The sequence below is a fragment of the Myxocyprinus asiaticus genome, chromosome 31 (assembly GCF_019703515.2).
Source record: "Myxocyprinus asiaticus isolate MX2 ecotype Aquarium Trade chromosome 31, UBuf_Myxa_2, whole genome shotgun sequence".
NCBI classification, from domain to species: domain Eukaryota; kingdom Metazoa; phylum Chordata; class Actinopteri; order Cypriniformes; family Catostomidae; genus Myxocyprinus; species Myxocyprinus asiaticus.
In genome coordinates, this window is record NC_059374.1 from 41468515 (window position 1) to 41493143 (window position 24629).

Consider the following 24629-nt stretch of genomic DNA (forward strand, 5'->3'; position numbering starts at 1 on the left):
CTATGACTTTGACACCAGAAGAAACGAGAATATCAGAGACCTACCCATTGTTGGAGACAAAGACCTCTCAAAAAGATTACAACTAATTAAAGATCTAAATTTAGATGTGGCGGTACAAATGGTAAGACAAGCAAAGGAGGTTACTCACCAGGTTAGCCAGCAGGGGGAACCCGCATGCTACGTTCAGGAGGTAAAGCGTCACAGACAGCAGACCCGAAGAATTCGCTACAGGCAAGAGCACAACGGACATAACAGCCCTGGAAAATAAAAAACAGCAGTGAGGACAAGTGTGGCCACTGCGGTAAAACAAAACATAAAGACAGAGAGAGAGAAATGTTCAGCCTTAGGCGAAGAATGCAAGCGATGTCACAAGAATGGCCACTGGGAGCGCATGTGCAAGACTAAATTAGTTAATTAATGAAGTCATGAAGGAAGAAAGAGAATCAAGCTAATTTTATCCTGGTTATGAACATCAGACTGAGAAAAGCAGCACAGAAACATGGACTGTCAATCTGAGGATTGCAGTCAAAACAGCCCGTAGAGTCCTGTTGCCACTGTTATCAAAAGTGAAAGTGGAACTAAGTAGAATGGAAGCAAGCGGAGTAATTGAAAAAGTCACCCAGCCAACAGATTGGTGAGCACCTATAGTGCCTGTCTTGCATGGACTTAAAGAAACTGAACGAGAACATCAAAAGAGAAAGATTTATACTGCCGACACAGATGATAGCAGCCTACTAACGACCTTTATCGCATCATTTGCAAGATACTGCTTTAAAAGACTTCCCTTTGGTGTCAGCATTGCTCCAGAAATCTTTCAGCGGAAAATGCATGAGTTACTTGCAGGCTTGGAAGGAGTTCAAGTGTACATGGACGATGTGATCGTGTATGGAGCGACGCAAAAACATGACACTCGACTAAAGCGTGTAATGGAAACAATGGAAAATGCTGGTCTGCAATTAAACAAAGACAAATGTGTCTTTTGACAAAGAGAGCTGCACTTCCTGGGTCAAGTAGTCAATGAGAACGGAGTCCGGGCCGACCCCGACAAAGTCAAAGCTATCGCTATACTCCCACCCCCAAAGAACATACACGAACTAAAAAGAGTGCTGGGGATGATCAATTATATGGAGAAATACATACCACACCTGGCAACCCTGGGAGGCCCACTATACGAGCTCCTCCGATCCAAAACAGTGTGGACGTGGGACTCGGCACAAGAGTGAGCATTTCACCAGCTTAAAAAGCGTTAATGACCTTGCCCTTCTTGGCCTTTTATGATGTTGAAAAGCCAACAGCAGTATGCCAGCAGCTACGGCTTGGGAGGAGTACTTCTCCAATAACACGGAGACTGCTGGAAGTCGCATATTGCTCACGAACACTGACTGACGCTGAATGCAGGTATGCGCTGATCGAGAAAGAATGTCTCACAGGGGTCTGGGCATGTGAACACTTCAGCAAATATCTGAATGGAATGGAGCGTTTCAAGCTCATCATAGACCACAAGCCACTGGTCCCTTTGATAAACTGTAATGATTTAGACAATGTGTCGATCAGATGCCAGAGACTTTTGCTCAGACTAATGAGATTTGGAGTGACAGCTGAATATGCTCCAGGGAAAACACTGGTAGTAGCAGATACATTATCAGCCCACAGAGCAGCACAGAGGACATCAACTGCTACGTTAATGCAGTCATTGGAAATGTGCCCACATCCGAAAGTAAAATGGACGCGATTTGCGAGGCAACACAACAAGATGAAAAGTTGCAAAGAGTGAAACACTTAATCAGAACTGGGTGGCCTGAGCACGTACGAGATGTACACCCTTCGGTAAGAGACTTTCACGCATTCAAAAGCGAACTGTCTGAAACTAATGGCTTGATTATCCGGGGAAACCGTATCGTCATACCATAATCCCTTAGACAAGAGATGCTAGAATGAATACATGAGGGACATCAGAGTTTAACTAAATGTAGAGAGAAAGCGCAGACATCTGTGTGGTGGCCAGGATTATCCTCTGAATTGAAATGTGTAAATTCTGTCAAGAGCATAAAAAACACAGAGAAAAAAGCCATTGAATCCTACTCCCTTACCTGACAGACCATGGCAGCGCCTTGGTATGGACCCATGTGAATACAAAGGGAAACATTACTTGGTAATTTTGGACTATTATTCCAGATATTTGGACTACAACAGCTGAACAAGTTGTAACCATGCTCAAAGCAACATTTGCCTGATTCGGCATTCCCGAAGTGGTCGTTTCGAACAATGTCCCACAATTTACGAGTGATGCATTCAAGAAATTCAGTCGTGAGTTTGACTTTGAGCATGTCACTTCAAGCCTGCAAAACCCATCGGGTAACGGACATGCAGGGCATGCAGTTCAGACAGCAAAAGCAATCCTATGGCAGAGTGATCCCATGCACACGTTGCTAAGCTACAGAGCTACTGCAACTTCGTCAACCGCTGTGAGCCCGGCAGAGCTTCTGATGGGATCTTGTTCCAAAGTGGCCATATCGGAGTTTAGTACAGTAAAGAGTTAATGCTGCTAAACAACAGCACACATTCTACTTTAAAGAAGGCATGGGGCGAGAAAATTACCTCAGCTGAATCCAGGAGATCCGATCCTTGTAAAGCTTGATGAGGGAAAGCGGTGGACAAATCCAGCGACGATCGTGGAACAAAGCACGGCAGCGTGCTCCTATGTGCTCTGAACTCCTGAAGGGGAGTCATTTGTAAGTCATTCCATCGGAAACCAGTGTTGATGCTGAAACAACAATGAACTCAGAAACAACATGTGATGACAATACTGAACAAACAAGTAGTTCATTGCCTACCCAGAGTAGTGAAGGACTGAGAGTAACAAGGTACGGTAGGGTGAGTAAGCCAGTTGTGAAATTAAACTTGTAGCTACCGTAAGATTATTATACCACACAAGGAGTGTGACCAACGAACTGATTAAGTAAACAAAGTTAAATGTTTATATGCATGTGGAAGAAATAGTGCTTAAAATGAGAAATGTTCTGACAGAATTGTTATTTGAGTTATGCATTCTGCTGAATCCTGCAAATAACTGAATACCTAAATGTTCAAAGGTGGCCAATGTTATTTCAGTGTTATGTTGAAAATGTGAAATGTATACCCTTGAATTAATATGCAGAGGTAACACTATGCTATGTTCAAGTAATGTTCTTTGATAACCTGTAAACTCCCCAGTTTGAAATGATTTTCACTCTAAAAAGAGGGAGGTGTCAGAGTATTATGTTTGACTGTGGAAAAATCCCACCAATCATATTAAGGTATGTGATGACGTAAGAGGGACGTCATTAGAGAAAACGCAGCAAAAAGAAGGCTGAACAGAACGTGTGTGTGAACCCTCCATTTTCTTTTTTAATTAAGGTCAGTTAAAGAGTACCCCTCTCTTCCTTCTTTCTTTGACACATAGTGCCCACTGTACTAGCCTCTGGAGGCAGTGTTATGATCTGGGGTTTCTTCAATTGGTCAGGTCTAAGCTCAACATTATGCTGCAATAAAATGAAGTCAGCTGACTACCTGAATGTACTGAATGACCAGGTTATCCCATCAATGGATTTTTTCTTCCCTGACGGCACATGCATATTCCAGGATGACAATGCCAAAATTCATCGGGATTAAATTGTGAAAGAGTGATTCAGGGAGCATGAGGAATCATTTTCACAAATGAATTGGCCACCACAGAGTCCTGACCTTAACCCCATTGAAAGTTTTGGGATGTGCTGGAGAAAATGTTACGGAGTGGTTCGACTCTCCCATCATCAATACAAGATCTCAGCCAAAAATGAATGCAACTCTGGATGGAAATAATGTTGTGACATCGCATAAGGCTGTCGAAACAATGCCACAACAAATGCGCGCCGTAATCAAAGCTAAAGGCGGTCCAACGAAATATTAGAGTATGTGACTTTTGTTTTGGCCAGGCAGTGTATGTGCCAGTTACACTCTGTTATTGTAATTTATGATGACACTGATACTACTGTAAAGATGGATGCATAAAAGAGTGTTAATGTACAGAATACAGACAAAAGAATGATGACAAGAGGCATATCTTACTTTGGGCAGATGTGTGAATGGCTTTCGCTGCAGAAGGCACTTTAGTAAATGGGCACTTGAGAGTATTTGAGTAAACTGGATTCCTTTATTAATGAATTAAACCAAAAAAAATAGCATGACATGGTCTTGGAAAATGTCTCTAAGCGAACATTCACACAAATGTAGATCAATTTGCAACAGCTCTCTAATAACTCTACATGCCGGTGTGTTCATGTTGACTGATCTTAACTGACTGAACAACATTAACAAAGTAGGCGGAGCTTCAGGTCACACCTACCGATGATGTGGACCAATGGCAGTAAGAAGTTGTTTAGCAGCTGGTTAGAAATATTCCTAAAAGTTCGCCCTGATGAGCTTTTGTGAACCACTGAAATTAACTAAAAAAAAAAAAAACGTATTTTTGGCCAGATTTTGTTCTACGTTAAATGACGTCACACCTGTTCATTCTTCAATTTCGTATGAAGTATATCAGGGCATTTAAAAGCAGTGAAACTTTGAAATTCACGTTTCAAGATCCCTTAATTTTTTTGTGCTTCGTCCAGCTAATAAGAACTCGTCCTGTGTGAACAGCTCCTATGCTGCATTCCATTCAAGTCGGATGTGGGATATTCCTACTTGATATCTCTGATCTCCGACCATAAAAGCATTCCATTGCCAGGTGCTCGGAAAATGACATGTAAGGAAACAAATCTGCAATGTTCCCTTTAGATTAGCAGGGATTTGACTGTCACCAGAGACGTCTCTTGGCAACCCAATTGATAAACAATGCTGCAACGCTAGCGTTTGAGCTACAGGTGTACGATTATCAAAAGAGAGTATAATTTATCATGTTTTATACACACGTTTCTGAAGGCGTTTGTTAGACAAGTTTTAATATCATGTAATGTAGGAAGTCTGACTCATTTATCGATATTATTTAAAAAAAGTCATTTACTTTGTATATACCCCCGGGTTCCGACATATTTGTGTGATGTCACGCATCTGTATCTCGGAGAAATCGGAATTGAAAATTCGGCAGTGACCTCCTCTTTGGCGCCCCCCCCCCAGCAGGTGGCAACCTAGTCGACCGTCTAGTTTGCCTATGCCTAAAAACGGCCCTATTCAGTGCATTCAAAGATTACATTGTATCAGTTTGTGTTTTCCCTGGGAATCAAACCCATTATCTTGCCTTTGCTGGTGCCATGCTCTAACAATTGAGCTACAGGAACTCTGTACAGGAACTCATGGCACAATTGCTGTTTATAGACATTTAGTTGAAACTTTGTAGCAAATAAACCAGGACTTCACTGCTCTGACACAAAAAACATAGTGCAAAGAGGAAAGATTTAACTGTAAAACACAGACGTTCATCAAAATACACACAAACATTTCATTACAGTGAGTGTGTTGTAGCGCAGTATGTGTTTGTCTCTAGTGTAATGTACGGTTAGATCCACTCAAGTCATGATTACTTAATCTTTAGAGCCCTGTTTGACTAAATAATTATCTGCATTGCTCTTCGGGAGTCATTTTAACAACACATAACTGTATTAAGAGAGGGAAATCATACTGAAATAGCTTACAAGTCTGCCTGATTATTCTTTTAATGTTAAGACAATATCATGAAACACTTACACTTGTTAATTCTAGGTGGTGTCATTACCTTCTGCACTTAATTGGGCTCCGCTTAATATACAAATTCCATTAAGACTTTGTTTTGAAGATGATGCTTCTGTTTTTGGTCACATTAAATATATTTATACCTCTTAAAAATGTAAAATTTGAAAGCTCCAATTGTATTACAGTGTTAGAATGTTCTACGATGAGAATCTAACTGATGGTGATGTCATAATGGCATTCTCTATTTGTTGGTTGTCTTGCAGAACTTCAGTGCAATTTATTTTCCTTGTTGTGAACTGCTCTCTCTCTCTCTTTCTGCCTTTTATTTGTTTGACACTTTTCTTTAACTCGTTGTTTTTGTTTGAGTGTGTGAATGTGAAACCATCAATGCTGCACTGTAAAAAAAAACAAAAAAACGTGATTTTAATGGTAAAAGTCTGTAAAATGCTACAGTAAAAAAACGTAAATTGGTTAATGGGTAGTTACCGTAAAATAAACGTTACGTTTTTTTAAAAATATATTTAAAAAGACAATTGTAAGGGGGTTCAGTGGAAAGGAGGAGGCGAGAACCGGCTTAAGAATATAAATAATAATTTAATAAACAACTTAAACAAAACACACAACTATAAACACACAGTTCAGCTGCCTGTCATTCTCTCTCTCCCGAACTGTCGTCCCCGGCCACCTTTATCCCTCGCGCGCCCCATCAGGCTGATTGGGGACCGGGCGTGCGTCATTCCAGCCCGGCCCCGCCCTCCTCGGCTCTACACTCCTCCTGGCGTTGCCTCAGGCCTGGAAGCCTACGGCATGACGTACATCCCCCCTTTCCTCTCCGGTGCCTTGTGCCCCGACTGCCGGCGGGTCATCCCCACCTTCCTCGACCTGGGAGGAGACAGGAGGGGAAAAACAACAAACAAAATGGCGAGAGAAAGGCCAACACGGAGCGACAGAGAGAGAGAGAGAGGAGAGAGAGAAAAAGAAACTCACCGGTTCTCTGATGCGCCGTCACGTGGTCCTTGATCACTAATCCACCCTCTCAGGCGGACGGCAGCCGCTCCTCCCCGGGCGGACCGGAGTCAGACCTCCGACCCCCAGCGGACAGAACGCCCCTCCATGTTCCCGGCGTCCCGTTTGGACACTCCTCCGCCCCTGGCAGCGGCCCTACCACTCCAGGCGGTCGGGGAGTCGCTTTCCTCCTCCCCCCACGGACGGCGGTCTTCTCTCGACCCCTCCGCGTTCCCGGGGGACGGCAGGGCACTCCTCCGCCCCCGGCAGCGGCTCCCTCGCTCCAGGCAGTCGGGGAGTCCCGTCCCCACTCGCCTCGCAGACGGCGGCCGTTCCCCGCATCCGGGTGGTCGGGCTACTCCGTCCACCGTCAGATGGCAGTGGCGCTCCCCTGGGTGGACGGCAGTGTCGAGGACTCTGCGACGGGAATCCCTCCTCCTTCCCGGATTTCGGCACCAGTGTAAGGGGGTTCAGTGGAAAGGAGGAGGCGAGAACCGGCTTAAGAATATAAATAATAATTTAATAAACAACTTAAACAACACACAACTATAAACACACAGTACAGCTGCCTGTCATTCTCTCTCTCCCGAACTGTCGTCCCCGGCCGCCTTTGTCCCTCGCGCGCCCCATCAGGCTGATTGGGGACCGGGCGTGCGTCATTCCAGCCCGGCCCCGCCCTCCTCAGCTCTACAACAATATATAGTTTTACGGTAAAATGTTGTAAAAATTAATTGTTTTAGATATAAAAATTATGATTTTCCCAAATAATAGTAACAATTTATATTATGTTAAACAAGAGAGTACATGTACTTTTTACAGTAAATTATTGTTAAAATGACTGTAAAAACAATAATCGGGCATTCACAGAATTCCCTGCGTGACTCATTACATTTCATTATATTTTATGTGAAAAGTTATGTTTCTTTTTATTTTTAATATCAGTTATGTCCTTTGTGGTCTTCTGTGTTATATTTGATGTAGTTTAGTTAATGTTTATTGCATTACTTTGTGTTATCCTGATGGTGTTTAGTGTTTGTGTGAGTGACACTGCGAGCACTGTCTCTATATTTTATTGGTCACTGGTCCTGAAGGACCACTATTGGTGAACTTCAGTCATCATGTGCACTTCTGTAATTACTACGGTGATTAACAATACATTATAAAGTGAAAAGCAGATTTTTAAAGTTTCAGAAGGTTAATATTTCAAGTTTATTATGTAATAATATAAACAACGGTAATGCACTGTAAAATATACAGGCATCAAAATAGCCTGAAACGTGGTTACCGTATTTTTTACAGTGAATGACATTTTTTTCTTTTACCGTAAATTTAACCGTTTTTTTTTTTTTTACAGTGCCAGCGTGGTCATGCTAATTCAGCAGAAAAGGGCTGTTGGATTTACTGGTTTAAATGTAATTTTTTTGTAAATTGCAACAGTTTTAAACTGTAAAATGTACAGATTGTTCTGTAAAGTTAACATTTTTACTGTATTTTTTACATAATTATTCTGGCAACCACAGCTGCGCTGGATTTTTTTTTTTACACTGCGTGTTACCTTAATGACGTTCCTTCTGGATAGAGTGATGCTGCACATTGTGACCATTGACACAGTGATGCTGTGGAATTTACTACGTGGTGAATGATGGTTTGAAAAAGACCTAACTATCACTATGGTAACAGGGAGCCTGTTCACAAACAGGTAGATAAAACACACACAAAATAAGCAACGTCAAGAGCTGGTCTGGTAAGTTTTAGTGTTTCTCTCCCTCTCTGTTCAGACAGTGATGTTGATTAGATTAACTCGGATGACTGCCTGTAAGTTGGCTGTGCTGGGATGGTTGCCGTGGTAACGAGGGAGCGAGTGTGTCATGGGGAGGATGGGTGAGAAAATCTGTACACACACACAGATTGCTTAAGCACAAGGTTTTACATCTATCTATCTATCTATCTATCTATCTATCTAGCTATCTATCTAGCTATCTATCCTTCTTCCCTTATGATCCATCTGTACTGTAAACGCGCTGCAGTTTCACACTGTTGAGTGTTTCTGCAAGGCATCTGCGGCCACTGCGGCTCTGAACTCCATTTTGGCTCCCGCAGGGCCTCCATCACGGCTCTGGGAGCAAATCATAGCGATAGCTCAGCTTCTGTGATTAACAGTAAATCAGAAAACTGGAGGATGGACACAAGTCGTCTGGGAGAAGAGTCTGTTCGGTGACCCAGAAAATGTTGAATGTGTGTGTGAAATTGTGGAAGTGCACCTGCATCCACACTGACAAAAAAACAAACAGACTAACAAAAATCCAACATTCGTTCAAAGCAAGTTCACTCTCAGGCGAGTGGATTTCTCTCGTGACCCTTCTGAAAAAGGTCAAACCGCATTTAGAGTTTCGTTCTCATGGGACAGTGATACTGTTTTAGCCCATTGACCTTGTAAATACTTCCTGTCAGACAGACAGAACACAGACAGTAGAACACACACACATTCTAATGAATCTCTCTAACTCACTCTAGCCTGATTTCCGCAAGACTCTACGATTAATCTTAAACTGAATTTTTTTCTTTAATGTAACACAAACTCTCTGTTCTGTTTTATGAGTGTTTGATTTAGCAGGACATGTTTGGCTAATGCTCTATATCTGTGCTTTTCAACAGGTGGATCGCGTTCGAAAAACAGGTCACAGGTCTGTTCTGATACTGACAGTCAGCAGGGAAAAACAATGAATAAATAATAAAATGATACTAACCATATAGGATATCAAAATAAATAAGCTTACCAACATTTAAAAGGAAAAGAACAAACTACAGTATTTTGTTACAAAAGTATTTGTAGCTTTACCTTCATCCTCAAAAACCTCCTGAGACCCCTGCATGACTGCTGTGTGCATTTTCCATTTCCCTTTTTGATTTGTAACTAGTAGCACCTAATAAATAAGCAAAAAATGTGTGTCCTCATTTGTGGACAGCGAGACTAAGCTGTGAAATTTTAAATACATACCAAGCTAAAGAAAGTTAGATTTTTTTTTATAAAATTGTTTATGATGTTTCCAGAAATGTTGGTTATTCATGTTTTTGAGACGTTACAGACATTACATCAGAAATTAGCATAATTAATTCTGATTCAAAGTAATGTCCAGCATCATCCAATCACTGCCAACCATGTTAAAATAAAATGATACATTATAAATTCTGAATCTATGTACTGATTATCATTGTCACATGTCTGTCAAACATGTTGAGTGATCCAAACATCATCTGCAGCCTGAAACTGAACTTTTGATCAGATTTTAGGAGTTAACACACTTGACTGCATAGAGAGCTATATTGCAGGATGCTCCCTTGCTCCCTATTTAGTGAATGACTTACCCTCCAGTGTGCTGTCTGTCTGCACTGGTCTCAGAACAGTTTGAAATGCACCTTATTTTCATCCTAACTCCATATAAAGCCTCTGAAAGCAACATTTTCAGCTTTTGGATGAACCCATTGATTCTCGACATGATAATGCACAGTAAGTATAGGACATTTTAAATGAAAATGAGCATACAGTCCACAAATGTGGTCATTGTGTTTAGTAGCGTGCTGTTTCACGATAAATCGCTCAAATTTAAAAAATGTCATATCGGATTAAACTAGAGACTCTAATCTTTTGACTCAAAAAGGTTTCAGTGTAAAAACTTTCTTACCAGATGCCGTTTCAACCAAAGACAAACTCCTCTGCAATCACCGCCATGTTGTTTTGTCACATGACTCTGTATGTCGAAAGTTTAACCCTTTACTGAGAGCACAGATTCTCCTGAGCTGAGATCAGTCAGTTTAAATGAAATTAAACTATGCTTTGCATATAGTGAAGCCAAAATACAACATCCACGCATGTGGACACGGGGTTGCACGAGGTTAACCTAGTCTCATAGAATGAATGTTACTGTAACTACATTTTTGCAAACTGACTTTTACGTGCTGCGTTCTACATTTGGCTGCAGTTTCCTGGTGAAATTAGCACTAAAGGCGTTAAAACAACGTTGTGCGTTTTATTCACTTTTACACAAATCACAAGTAGAACGAATGATTCTGACTTTATAAACACTTATTTTTCACACTATTTCTCACCCACTGCTATGTTATGATATCGAAACACTAACTTTAACACATAATTTGAAAAACGACACATTTGAACACTTTTATTACAGACCCACCTACATTTACACACATATTCCAGTGTAATTAGCTTGCGCGGTAGCTCACCTGGTAGAACGTTACACTCTCAGACTACTTCTACTTCTGAATGTTTTGGCAATATAATTTAAATACATTGTTTCTTTAAACTTTAAATAAATATTTGTATATTTTTCCATTGTTTTTCATTTGATTACATCATTCGCATTGCTTGATGAGATTGGAAACAAGACGGCTGAAAAAGTGGGAAGGCACTCTTGCGCTCTATATTTAATCAGGGCGTGTGGCTGGAGCTTCTGTCAATCAGTCTAAGGGGAGGGACTATTGGCCGTCTGTGACTGAAGTCCAGCACAAGGGCAAAAACAGCAAAAGACAAATACACACCTGAATGAGACAGAAATGCAGCAATTTGTTAAAAGCAGAACCTTCGAAACAACTAATGGCATGCTACATGTCTACAGACAGGGTTGTCACCCATCCCGTAAAATACGGTATCGTCCCATATTTAAAGATAAAATGATGCATCACGTATTGAATCAATACAGGATGATTTGTCCCATATTTAAGCTGGTCAGATGGCGTCACGGTGAAATCGTTCCGATCGCTAATTAAACATTGATATAAGTTGGAAAATTTGCCTACGGTGGGTAAGAGACCATCTGAAAAGTCCACACATTGTGCTAAAACATGCTAATACTGTGGAAGGTTTGGTAAGGGACCGTCTGAAATGTCCACAAATGGTGCTAAAACTGTGGAGTTTTTTCTATATAAATGTTCAATAAGATCAAACAGTGTATGAATACAATCACTGAGTCATAAAGACAAGTACAGGTGAAGGAAAAAAATAAACAAATAAAATAAAAATTATAAAACAAATAAAAAATACGTATAAACCAACCAAAATGTAAGAAAGACAAATAATTGAAAAAATAAATATAAATATATTTTTAACATATAAAAGATGTTTGTTTTTTTTAAAGTAATGGGTTTTTGTCACGGTCCTGTCACTCTGTCAGTCTGGGTTTTTGTGTGACAGGACCGTGGCATCATCGTCCCATGTCTGTCTTGTGTTTCGTATTCTGTCTTTGGGTGAGCGCATGGCCTCGGTTTTGATATTCCCTGCCGTGCGCTCTTCGGTCGGTCTCGTGTCTCATGTATGGACGGAGCATGGTGTCTGGATCCTGACCTTTCTGTCTGGTTCGTTTTTTTTACTGGTTCGGAGTGCATTGCGCTTGTCACCTTGGCGGGATGCACTCGTGTCAATAATATGTGTCTGTCTCTTGCGACCGTGCGTTGCGCTCGCTTTGCGCTGTTCGCCCGGGTCGCGAGTTGTCTTCAAGGTGTCCTGTCTTATTTTTGTCATTTGTTGCGTGTATCGCGATGTATGCATAGGCTTTGTTTAGTGTAGGAATGCATTCTCTCATCTTGTTTGTCGGTTGGCATGGGCATATATTGCCTTATTGTCTTGGCGATGTGCGCTCATGCCATTCGGGCTCATGCCATTCTGGTCGGCCCTGGTGTCATGTTTTCCCTACCCCAGCCTGGATTACCTTTTCCCCTTCAGGGTAGTTTATGATTGGTTTTTGCCCTTTTGATTATTTCAGTAAATCCTTTTTATTGAACTCTCCTTGTTTTTTAAATTCTGCATTTGGGAATTCTGCATTTTCCTGAGCCTCTCTCATTCTCTGCACCATGACAGTTTTAGCATATAAGAAAGGATATACAATTTTTATTAATAACGAATATTAACTCAACGCATTTATTGCTAAAACTGTGGAGGATGTGGTTAGGTGACCCCCCCGTAATTTTTCACCGTAATTTTAACAATATTTTACCATAAAAAGCACATGTTTTCTTGTTAAACATGACATACTTTTTACTATTAATTATACTGTAAAATCATACTTTTCACATCTAACAAACAACGCTCGATTATTGTTTTTCACCATAATTTTTTTTACAATATTTTAGCATAAAATTACAGACATTTTTTACAGTAATCGTCAGAGGTAGGGGTTATAAGTGGGAGGTACATTCTCATTCTAGAGAGAACTTGATTGGACCAAAATAATTTCTGTGCAAGATGAGTCATCAATATAGAGAAAGTACATTTTATATATTATAGTTATACCTACAGATTACAGTTAATTCTGTTAGCTTTTAAGAGTACATCAAAGCTAATAGAGATGAACTAAATCCATAAAACTCGAATATTGATTCTATCAATTATTTCTATCAATTATTCAAAAATTACGACTGTCCTGCAGTTATGGTGTCATTTCCATCACACCAAACACTTTTGCCCCTAATACAGTTTTTTCAGAAGCTAGTGTAATTGTTAACCAAGTGGACAAAAGTGTCAGTGAAGAGCATGTATATGTATATGGGGCATATTAAATGAAAGACACAGAGGAATGACGGACGTGAGCTCTTGATGGGGAGAAAGCATCTGTGATCCGTGTCATGTTCACACGCTCTAACAGCAACAGACAGATGAACCAGCACTGTGGGGGTCCATGCAGAGACCATGAGAAACAACACACACAGAATGTGTGTGAGGTGTGTGAAAGCATGTTTAATTTCACGTCCACAGGATCACTGAATTCTTTTGCATTGCAGCATTTACACCGTTCATACAGGCCTTTGTTATTGTTGTTCTGGTGTAAATATATTTATGGAGCCTCTGCGCTGCATTACAAAAGTAAAGACACACCGTTTTGTGGTAAATATGCCACATATAAATTAATGGAATAAACTTTAGTCTTAAAACGCACAAACACACACCTCAAATATCCAGTCATCATCTTCATTGTCCGGGTACATTCGTGTCTGCCAGTACACTTGAACCTCTCGCATCTGGTTGGGCGAGATGTGAAACTCCACACTCTGCCGGTTGAAGCCCCGCCCTGTGCCAATTGCTTTAATGAATCTCTCCTTCAATGCCTTGAGGGATAGAGAAATGGACCAATCAGAGGTAATCAATAAGCAATGATTGAACCTGAAGCTCTGGCTGAGTTCCGAATGGAATGCTACTAGAATACTACTAACTACATACTGCACAGTGTGTAAAAGTCACAGTTGATGAGTAAATGTGTGCTGTTGTATACTTATTGCATACTGCAAAAATAGTATGAATAGTACAGCCATTCCGACCATATCCCCTAAGGTTGGGAACTAAGAACCGATTCTTGTTCAGAACCGCTTCCATTAAAAAAAATAAAAAATACCAGAACCACGTGATTTTCTTTTAGTTTTCTTATTATTATTCTGCTTCAGCTCTTGAAGTCTATAACACCCCATAGAACCGTATATTGGAAAGAAATTTGGCACACTGATAGGGGTGGGTATGACTAACCCCTACACAAAATTTGGAGACTCCAACTCAAACCCTGTTGCGCCACCGACAGTTCAAATTTTCACTTATGTTACGGCTTTTGAACCATAAATCCTAGAAACAAAATAATTTTTTCCTCTGAATCCTAAGTCATGCAGAGTCACAATAGGTAGCATAGTTTTTAAGCTCCGCCCACTAGATTTCCCGCCATTTTGAATTTTCCAAAAAAAAATTTCCTTTTTCGAACTCCTGTCCGATGTATGTCCTGAAGTATGACCGATTCGCTCGCAATTTAGCATATGTCATCTAGAGACACTCATGACAAAAATGTATTCAATTCACGAGGATAGACCAAACTGTTCTTGTATACCGCATCAAAGAATTTGACGGGGAGCACGCCAAAACGGACGTGAGGCTGTATCTTCGCAACACTTTAGCATATTGACACGAAACGTGGTATATGTCATCGCAAGCATGAAGTGAGGGCACCAGCACAGCTTTGGCAGAGTGCAACCTTGTGGTCAAGAAATAGGAAAAATTTATATTTTTCAGCCCTCTACATTGCGAGTCTGTTATTAGCCACTGGCGAGTAAATATTAACATTTCACTCGCCAGTGATTGAGTTGTGTAGTGTCGAAGCACCGAGGCCCTTTTACTGAATAAAGAGCAGGTGATTAAGAAGCTGGATTCAGCCTCGTCTTTCCCTGCATGCTGTGTCTCATGAGCGTGCAGGAAAACGCGTTTGAGTCTCATTCAGTTGAACTCTCACGTCTCATGAAAGTCTTTCTAGCAAGTCAGTCCACTGTCGGCCATCTTTGGAATGCTCTCGGGAGGCTATTTCCAGTCATGCCAGTGCAGCGCCTATCCTACTTGAATGGAGAAAGACCACAATCTCAAAAATGGTAGGTCAAGATTACAATCAAAGGACATATTTCAAATCAGCAGTAAAATCTGACAACACTGGTCTCATAAATTGTGATTCTGTACCTCATATTAGGCTAAAAAACTAAATTTTCTCGGATGCATAGCTAATGCGCATGCACATTGTCGAGTTGATTGACAGGCGATGTCTGAATCTAAAAGGTGACTTGGTCTTTTACCAGTAAGGTGGGACTTCCTTTCTACATCAGTTGAACACTGGCTGCCGTTGGGCCTTCCAATTTCTCCCGTTCATTTTAATAGAAGTGGCCCATATCTGCTAAATAATCTCTGGTCTCATGAAACCCCACCGCAGACATCACCAGCTCCCTTGAGAGCATGTGAAGATTATAACCGCTTCTCAAGCACTCTGATGTGCGCGACATCTACAGAGGCTCGTGCCAAACTCCCGCAAAAATATAAACGAGACATTATTAATTTAATAGTGAACGCAAAGCGCTAAAGTTTCACTTTAATTTAACAAACGTGTAATGGCAAATGTCCGTTGTGACTGCCGGTTAATTCATAAAGTGTTAAAGAGGCCCTATTATGCTTTTTGGGATTTTACCTTTCCTTTAGTGTGTAATATAGCTGTTTGTGCATGTAAAAGGTCGGCAAAGTTACAAAGCACAAAGACCATACTAAAGGGAGTTACACTCTCCCACAGAAAACACTGTTCCTGAACTGCCTGAAACGCCTGGTTTGCAGTCCAGCCATTACTTCCGTGACTTAGCTATGTCACTATGTAACACATTTGCATAATGCCCGCCTAAGGGCTACTTTAAGATGAAACTCGGGCGTTACATTTCCGACACACGCTCTAAGCAGTTGACCAATTACAATAGACTGGGCCAGCTGACCAATCACAACAGACTGAGCTTTTCGGAAAGGGGGGCTTTAAAGAGACAGGAGCTAAAACAGAGCGTTTGAGACAGAGGGTGAAAAGAGCTGCTGCAGCAATGTACAGTATGAGAAAAATAATGTGTTTTTTGAACATTAAAGCATGTAAACCTATTCTAGTAGACCCCCAAAATAAAATTATGAACCTGTAAATGAGCATAATATGGGCTCTTTACTGACACGCAGTAAAATGAAACAGAATTTCTAAGACTTCCTTCATGAGAAATAAGGGCTTGTGAGTTAATCGGAGAGCCTTAAAGTAATGTGTTAAAGTGAAGAACTTAAGGCAGAAATGTTTTACTATTGTATAATACATGTAATAATAGCTATACAGGTTGGCTGGGTTACAAAAAAAAAAAAAAACTGTGTGAAAAAGTAAAATGGACCAAGACTAAATCTGACAAATAAGAGAGATATATTTTAGTTATTTAGAAATATTTTGATAATTAAAATATTATTCGAATTATTTTCAAATGTATACTTTTATATTTGATTGCACTATGTAACACAATGGGTAGTAAGTGTTATTTCTTATTTGCTTATGCCTCAAAAGTATAGAAAATGTCTATTATTCCCCACAAACTTTGCTTTTGTGACCAGCACAGTGATATTTTGAAATGTATTTGAAAACGGGCGAATTTGTGTCTTTTTGTTCACATAAAGTCAGAAAAAAACAACATATGAATCCAAAATCCTTCTTTATCTGTAGTCTGACGAAGACACCGGCTTTGACCTTTGCCTTAGGAAGTCTTGAAGGTACTTGAAGGCTGCCGACTCCTCATCTAGAGCTCTGACAAGTTGTTTCATAAGGCCCAATTTGATGTGCCGTGGTGGCATCAGCACCTTCCGGGGGTCCACCAGTGGGTCCTCCCCACAGAGAATTCAGTCCGCTGTGGCCAGTCCCGCCTGTGGTAGTGCGCCTTGGTGTCCCTGCTGTCCCAAAGGCAAAGATAGCAGGGAAACTTGGTAAAACCGCCTTGGAGACCCATCAGGAATGCCACCATTTTGAAGTCTCCTATGACCTCCCAGCTGTACTCATCATACTTCAAGGCGTCCAGCAAGGTCTTGATGCTGCTGTAATCCTCTTTGAGGTGCACCGAGTGAGCCAGGGGAAGAGACGGGTACTTGTTACCATTATGGACCAGCACGGCTTTGAATATTACTTTAGTATAAACACATGTTTATCTGGATTCACATGTTGTTTTTTTCTGACTTTATGTCAACGAAAAGACACAAATTTGCCCGTTTTCTCATTGGAAATAGGTACATTTCAAAATATCACTGTCCTGGTCACAAAAGCAAAGTTTGTGGGGAATAAAAGCCATTTTCTATACTTCTGAGGCATAAGCAATTAGGAAATAACACTTACTATGCAGGAAAAAATAAATAAATAAATTTGTTACAGTGTTGTCATTCATACATTTTTGAAGCCTGAAAATGAAATGATATACCCTTATTTTATTATATGACCCGAGCTAAATTTGTAAAAATGACTTTGTGTGCATGAAGCACACATAGTGACAGTTTGTATGATAATTAATCGTCATATTCATAAAAGATCTAAAACAGAGTTAATCGTCTTTTCCTTAAAACAGGCAATTAATTGTCATAATTGCATTTAATTGTATGACAATTAATCGTCAGTCAAATTTCACAATCGTGATAGTCCTAATTTTCATTATTAGGTTCCAACCTTGTGAATTTTTTTTTGTTAAAAATATGTATGAAATTTCAAACAGTGACAACAGCTTGGATCATTAATAAAAAATACAATTTCATGACATCATAAAAAATTATAGAATGTGAAATTTGTACATTTTTAAAAAGCTAAAATGGATTCAAATGATAAGGCATAATATACAAATAAAATGTACATTATACTATAATGCGTGAAGTCATATATATTAAGAGGCCCCCTTTCTCGGTTTGCTTAATATCTTTTACAGTTACATGTCGTCAAAAGTCAAAAAACGTACTAGTCAATGGCAACTCTAAACTGTAGAGGGTTTATTTTTGCTTATAACTTCTGAATAGTTTGGCCTAAAATCATAAAACTGGCCTCTTTGGATTCCTCAGGGCATACCGAGTCGAATGATACCCAATTTGCCAAGGTCGGCCATACTTTTTGAATTTCATTGAAACCTAATTTTTCAAACTCCTCCAAGGTCGTACATCGGATTTGCATGAAAATTGACGTGTATCATCTAGGGACACTCATGACAAAACATTATGAAAAGCTTTTTGATTGACCAAACAGTTCTCGGGTAACACATAAACATTATAAAACCCCAATTCCGATAAGTTGGGACAGTATGAAAAATGCTAATAAAAACAAAAGGAGTGATTTGTAAATTATATTCACCCTTTGTTATATTGAAAGCACTACAACTACACATTATATGATGTTTTACCTTGTGAATTTCATTGTTTTTTGAAAATGTACAGTAATTTTAAATCAGATGATTGCAACACGCTCCAAAAAAGTTGGGACAGTGTTTACCAATGTGAAACATCACCATTTCTTCTAATAACACTTACTAAGCATTTAGGCACTAAAGACACAAATTTGTTAAGTTTAAAAAGTGATATTTCCCCTCATTCATCCATTATGCACGTCTTCAGCTGCACAATTGTACGGGGTCTTCATTGCCGGATGTTGTGCTTAATAATGCACTACACATTCTCAATTGGAGATGATCAGGACTGCAGGCAGGCCAATCTAGCACCCGTACTCTACTTATTTGGCCAGTATGTGGTTTGAAGTTGTCCTGCTGGAAAATGCAGGGACATCCCTGGAAATGACGGTGCTGGATGGCAGTATATGCTGCTCCAAAATTTGTCCATATCTGTCTGCATTAATGGTGCCCTCACAGATGTGCGAGTTACCCATGCCATGGGCACTGACACACCCCTGTCCCATACAGACACTGGCTTTTGGACCTGACGCTGATAACCGCTTGGATGGTCCTTTTCTTCTTTGGCCAATATAACACGACGGCTGTGTTTTTCAAAACTATTTGAAATGTGGACTCATCGGACCAAAAAACACAGTACCACTGTTCTACTTTCCATCTAAAATGGGACTGAGACCAGAGAAGTCGGCAGCGCTTCTGGACAGTGTTGATGTATGGCTTCTCCTTTGCATAGTAAAGTCTTAACTTGCATCTGTGGATGCAGCGGCGAGTGGTGTTGACTAACAAAGGTTTACTAAATTAATCCCAAACCCATGTTCATGGTATCCATTACAAATGAATGATGTTTTTTAAGACAGATTGCGCGTGCATTCGGAAGTGGTTTTCGTCTTGCCCTTTATGCATCAAGATTTGATCAGATTCCTTGACTCTTTTAACTATATTGTGCACTGTAGAGGGTGAAATGCCCAAAATCCTTCCAATTTGTCTTTGGGGAGATTGAGTGATCATGAGATAATTTATTGATTATTAACAGGTTACCATAATGATGTGTAACAAAAGTACTTAATTGATGTGTTGCCTATTGATGTGTGTCTGTCGAAGATCATTCTGATTGAAACGTTGCTGTAAATCTTTTGGAATACCATCACATTTTTGCTCCACCCTTTCATTTTCCTGCTATTTTGGATTGTTTGAAAAAAATAAAAATGAACTAGTCCTATCCTTTCACCCGATCAGAACCAAACCAGTGCAAAATTTGGCCACTGGGCACCGCTATCGTGTTTTTCATGCATGTAAATCATTGTATATACAGCTGTGTTTCACACAGACACAAGCTATTCATACCATTTGATAGATTTCCTCATTCTGAACAACTTTGCCTCAATAAGCATTGGTGTGAATCAAATTGTTTGTTAAATATTTAAGATTATTTAAAAAAACTACTTTTTCAAACTAGTCATAGGCCGTTCGCCCGAAGAGAACTTCTCTGGAGTCCCAATATCAATAATTATCAAAAAAAGTTTGAACTTTTGATTTATCGTCGCAATGGTACGCCAAAATGTTCAAAGTGGGCGTGGCCACATTTACTTAAATCGTTATAACTCTATAACGGAATGAGATATCATCACCAAATTTTGGACATTTTATGTAGAACGTCAGTCTGAGGACACATGAAAACAAACTGCACACCACTGCCTCTTGGTAGCGCTATAACGGTCATGAATGTAAAAAATGCCATTTATTTGTGCTACCAAACTTGATTAAAATTAAGCCACTGTTTTAAGTGCTAATGGACTGTCTAATTAATACTTAATATTGGCTGCATATGTACTTAAAGGACCTTAATAGCTTGAACCCCATTAATTGCTGCTTGCAGCTATTTTTTCTTATTATTTCTGCCATGTCAAAATCTGAAATTATTGCATCACTTGGTAACAGGCTGTTGAGGGGCAGTAAATGCAATAATAAATGCATTTCTTATTTTCAAATATTTTTCCTTAAAAGTATGACAAGAATCGTTCTTCTCTACCCCATCTACCCCTGAAACTGTAAAAAAAAAAAAAGAAAATTTGAGGACTGTGAAAGTGTTTGCTATAATGTGGAGACAAATGTATCCCCAGAGGTGAGTTAAATCTGAAAAAACCCTCCCTTTTGGGGATAAAAATTCAGTGTTTTCTTTAAAGGTAGTCTGCTTTCCTCTACCGTTGTCAGCTTTATATACAAACAAGTCTTTAATACATGTTCATTTAGATAGCCAAGTAAACGTGTGTGTGTGTGTGTGTGTGTGTGTGTGTGTGTGTGTGTGTGTGTGAAAGCATGACACATAGTATGGTGTGTCATGTGTGCTTTGATGTAATGGTGACTGACCACATTCTCACCTTGGGTACATTTTTAATACCAGTATATGAGTGTGTGTGTGTTTATTAGAGTCCTCAAATGACCACAGACTGCCATAACTGAGTCATGCTGAAGTGATGAGATCACATCGCCATGGAAACAGTGATAAGAATTGGAAAAGTTTCATTCAGCACAATTTCTCTCCAGCTGAGAAATGGTTATTGATGTGTGTGTGCGCGTGCGGTCTCGTCTCCTGGCCTCCTTTCAGAGGGAGCTGATGATGGTAGTGATGCTACAGGAAGCAGCAGTTGCCATAGTTACCCAGTGCCTGTAGAACATGTCAAATTGGTCCCAGTCTGAGCCAGCTGAACGGATGTTCGTCCACTCCAGATCCGTGAACTGACGATTCATGATGTGGAAAAATTCCGGCACAGAGCAGCTACCTGGCATGCACACAAACACAAAAACACATATTTTACACTTAGTGTACTTATAATGTTCGTCAATGTTTCTTGCACCAAAAGCATCATAGTTTTGTTTTTATGCTCTTTCTCTGACTGTTAAGAGTTTAACAGGCTGTTTTTGCAACTGTACTTTAAAGACGTCTACATGTATATGACTTCTGGTATGATTAGATAGCCTCTGTGTATCGACATACTACTGACAGGTCAAGTTGCTGAATAGTGAATTTGCATTGAATATGTAAATGTGGGCGGTCAGTGTTGAGTAGTACCAATAAACACTCCTTTACATTTAAAATTGATAATTAGATTAAGCAAAACATGCAATAAGTAATCAGATTATATTACCTAAATGTAATCTCAAAGATTACTGTGGAAGTACATATATTAATGAGCTCAAGGTTATGATGTCATAATCAGGGAGATTTCTAAACGAGTCATTTTTGTGATTTGGTTTCAATAAATGGTCTGGAAAGAGAGTTTTGAGTTGTGAATTTTAAAGTATGTTTGCGTAGTAAATCAAAGCAAGAAAAATCATGTCTTTCATTATATTACTCTTAAAATCAATGGTCGACTCAAATAACACAACCTTGAAAACAAGCTATAACTCTTAATTTATTGCTCTCATATTCTAAACAGACTTACTCAGACATGAGCTAAAATGTTTAATATTCTTTATAGTGCAGGTTTACGTTTTTTACAAGTAGATCCAGAATTTACATAATATAAAAACACAATTTTTCAGTCTTCAGTTGGAATTATAAAGTCAAAACAAAGATAAAGAGCAGCACCTGGTGGCCACTGATAGAACTGCAGTGTCTGTCTGAGCTGGTTCACTGTTTATTGGTGACTGTTATGAGGACTGTACCAGTTCAGGACACTTAGAAAATCACCTAATGAACAGAGAGTATTCGTTCCCAACATTTCATTACACCATATTCAAACCGGACATGACACAGTAAAGCTAAAAGCACATATCACTCAAGTGCAGTGAATGTGTACGTGGTATGATGGTCTTCATCACGTCTACGCCCACTTGACGTCCAGGTTCTGCTGCCAGAATGGCATAATCTCCCCGGTGGGACACGTTGAAGTTCTAGTGGGTGTGGCTGGGGGCGGAGTCTGTAGTGGGTGAGGGGTGTGGTACTGTTCTTTCCAGCCAAAACCTGTCAAGACAAAACCCATCTTCTCACACACCAGCTTTCTGATCAGGAGACATCCAGCCTTGTTTGGACACAAACACACAGACAGGTCAAACTGCATGTTACTATGATAAAATATATTCACTGTAATTTCTGTGTACAAATAGTGAGGGCAGCCTTACTTGAGAGGAAGTGACTTATACATAAAACTAAAATCACCTTGACACCAGTTGATTAAAATAGAAGATTAAGCAGCATTTGTTTGCAGTTGCCAATTACTTTGATATTTTGACATTTAATCATAGAAAACATTCCCTGTCTTAGGTCAGTTAGGATCACTACTTTATTTTAAGAATGTGAAATGTCAGAATAATAGTAGAGAGAATGATTTATTTCAGCTTTTATTTCTTTCATCACATTCCCAGTGGGTCAGAAATTTACATACACTTTGTTAGTATTTGGTAGCATTGCCTTTAAATTGTTTAACTTGGGTCAAACATTTTGGGTATCCTTCCACAAGCTTCTCACAATAAGTTGCTGGAATTTTGGCCCATTCCTCCACACAGAACTGGTGTAACTGAGTCAGGTTTGTAGACCTCCTTGCTCGCACACACTTTATCATTTCTGCCCACAAATGTTCTATCAGAATGAAGTCAGGGCTTTGTGATGGCCACTCCAGTACCTTGACTTTGTTGTCCTTAAGCCATTTTGCCACAACTTTGGAGGTATGCTTGGGGTCATTGTCCATTTGGAAGACCCATCTGCGACGAGCTTTAACATTTTGGCTGATGTCTTGAGATGTTGCTTCAATATATCCACATAATTTTCCTTCCTCATGATGCCATCTATTTTGTGAAGTGCACCAGTCCCTCCTGCAGCAAAGCACCCCCACAACATGATGCTGCCACCCCCATGCTTCACGGTTGGGATGGTGTTCTTCGGCTTGCAAGCCTCACCCTTTTTCCTCCAAACATAACAATTCATTTTTTTTTTAATTAATTATATTTATTTATCACACATTATACATTTGCACATATACAGTGAAATTCTTTTTTTTTTCACATATCCCAGCTAAGCTGGGGTCAGAGTGCAGGGTCAGCCATGATACGGCGCCCCTGGAGCAGATAGGGTCAAGGGCCTTGCTCAAGGGCCCAACAGTGGCATCTTGGCGGTGCTGGGGCTTGAACCCCGACCTTCTGATCAGTAACCCAGAGCCTTAACCGCTGAGCCACCATCCATATGTGCACTTGCAAACTGTAGTCTGGCTTTTTTATGGCAGTTTTGGAGCAGTGGCTTCTTCCTTGCTGAGCAGCCTTTCAGGTTATGATGATATAGGACTCATCTTACTGTGGATATAGATACTTGTCTAACTGTTTCCTCCAGCATCTTCACAAGGTCTTTTGCTGTAGGAGACAGAATGCATCTCCTTCCTGAGTGGTATGATGGCTGTGTGGTCACATGGTGTTTATACTTGCGTACTATTGTTTGTACAGATGAACGTGGTACCTTCAGGCATTTGGAAATTGCTCCCAAGGATGAACCAGACTTGTGGAGGTCCACCATTTTTTTCTGAGGTCTTGGCTGATTTCTTTTGATTTTCCCATGATGTCAAGCAAAGGGGCACTGAGTTTGAAGGCAGGCCTTAAAATACATCCACAGGTACTCCTCCAATTCAGTACACCTCCTATCAGAAGCTAACTGTCTAAAGACTTGACATTATTTTCTGGAATTTTCCAAGCTGCTTAAAGGCACAGTTAACTTAGTGTTTGTAAACTTCTGACCCACTGGAATTGTGATATAGCCAATTAAAAGTGAAACAATCTGTCTGTAAACAATTGTTGGAAAAATTACTTGTGTCATGCACAAAACAGATGTAATAAGGGACTTGCCAAAACTATAGTTTTCTAATATGAAACTTCAACTCTATCTATCTATCTATCTATCAATCTATCTACATCTCTGACACCCGCCTCTCATCCACTGTACAGTCAACTACTGTTACTCTCCAACAGTGTTACTAGAGACAGATATAAATAATTACTATTACTCAATTAAAACAATATAACATCATATTACAATATTACATGTTAAATACACTGTCATCACTTATGCATCTTACTTTCTCTAGCGCGTTTAATCTTTGCGCCTGTACATGTGCACTAATAAACACACACAGGAATCCGGAAGACCGTGGGCGGGGCTGAGCAGTACATTACTCAGCTGATTGGCTGATGGAGAGGGCGGTAACGCTCGTTGACCA

General features: G+C 40.0%; 1 protein-coding gene across 5 annotated transcripts; it reads right to left on the minus strand.

Annotated features, from left to right (window-relative positions):
- Window positions 1-6309: 6309 nt before the first annotated feature.
- On the minus strand, window positions 6310-24579 carry LOC127422627 (L-aminoadipate-semialdehyde dehydrogenase-phosphopantetheinyl transferase-like). 5 transcript variants are annotated; one of them, XR_007894203.1, is made up of 6 exons: window positions 24489-24579; window positions 22230-22451; window positions 21088-21209; window positions 13648-13806; window positions 6673-7188; window positions 6310-6567 (listed from the first exon to the last, which is right to left on the minus strand). XR_007894203.1 is itself a non-coding variant. In XM_051666378.1 (6 exons), exons 4-6 carry the CDS (start codon window positions 21175-21177, stop codon window positions 6847-6849), a joined length of 591 nt encoding a protein of 196 aa, XP_051522338.1. In that variant the 5' UTR covers window positions 21178-21209; window positions 22019-22120; window positions 22230-22451; window positions 24489-24579; the 3' UTR covers window positions 6310-6846. The 5 variants fall into 5 exon arrangements, 4 of the variants coding, with proteins under 4 accessions (XP_051522338.1, XP_051522335.1, XP_051522337.1 ...); XM_051666378.1 differs by adding an exon at window positions 22019-22120 and having other exon boundaries at window positions 6310-7188; XM_051666375.1 differs by having other exon boundaries at window positions 6310-7188.
- Window positions 24580-24629: the final 50 nt, after the last annotated feature.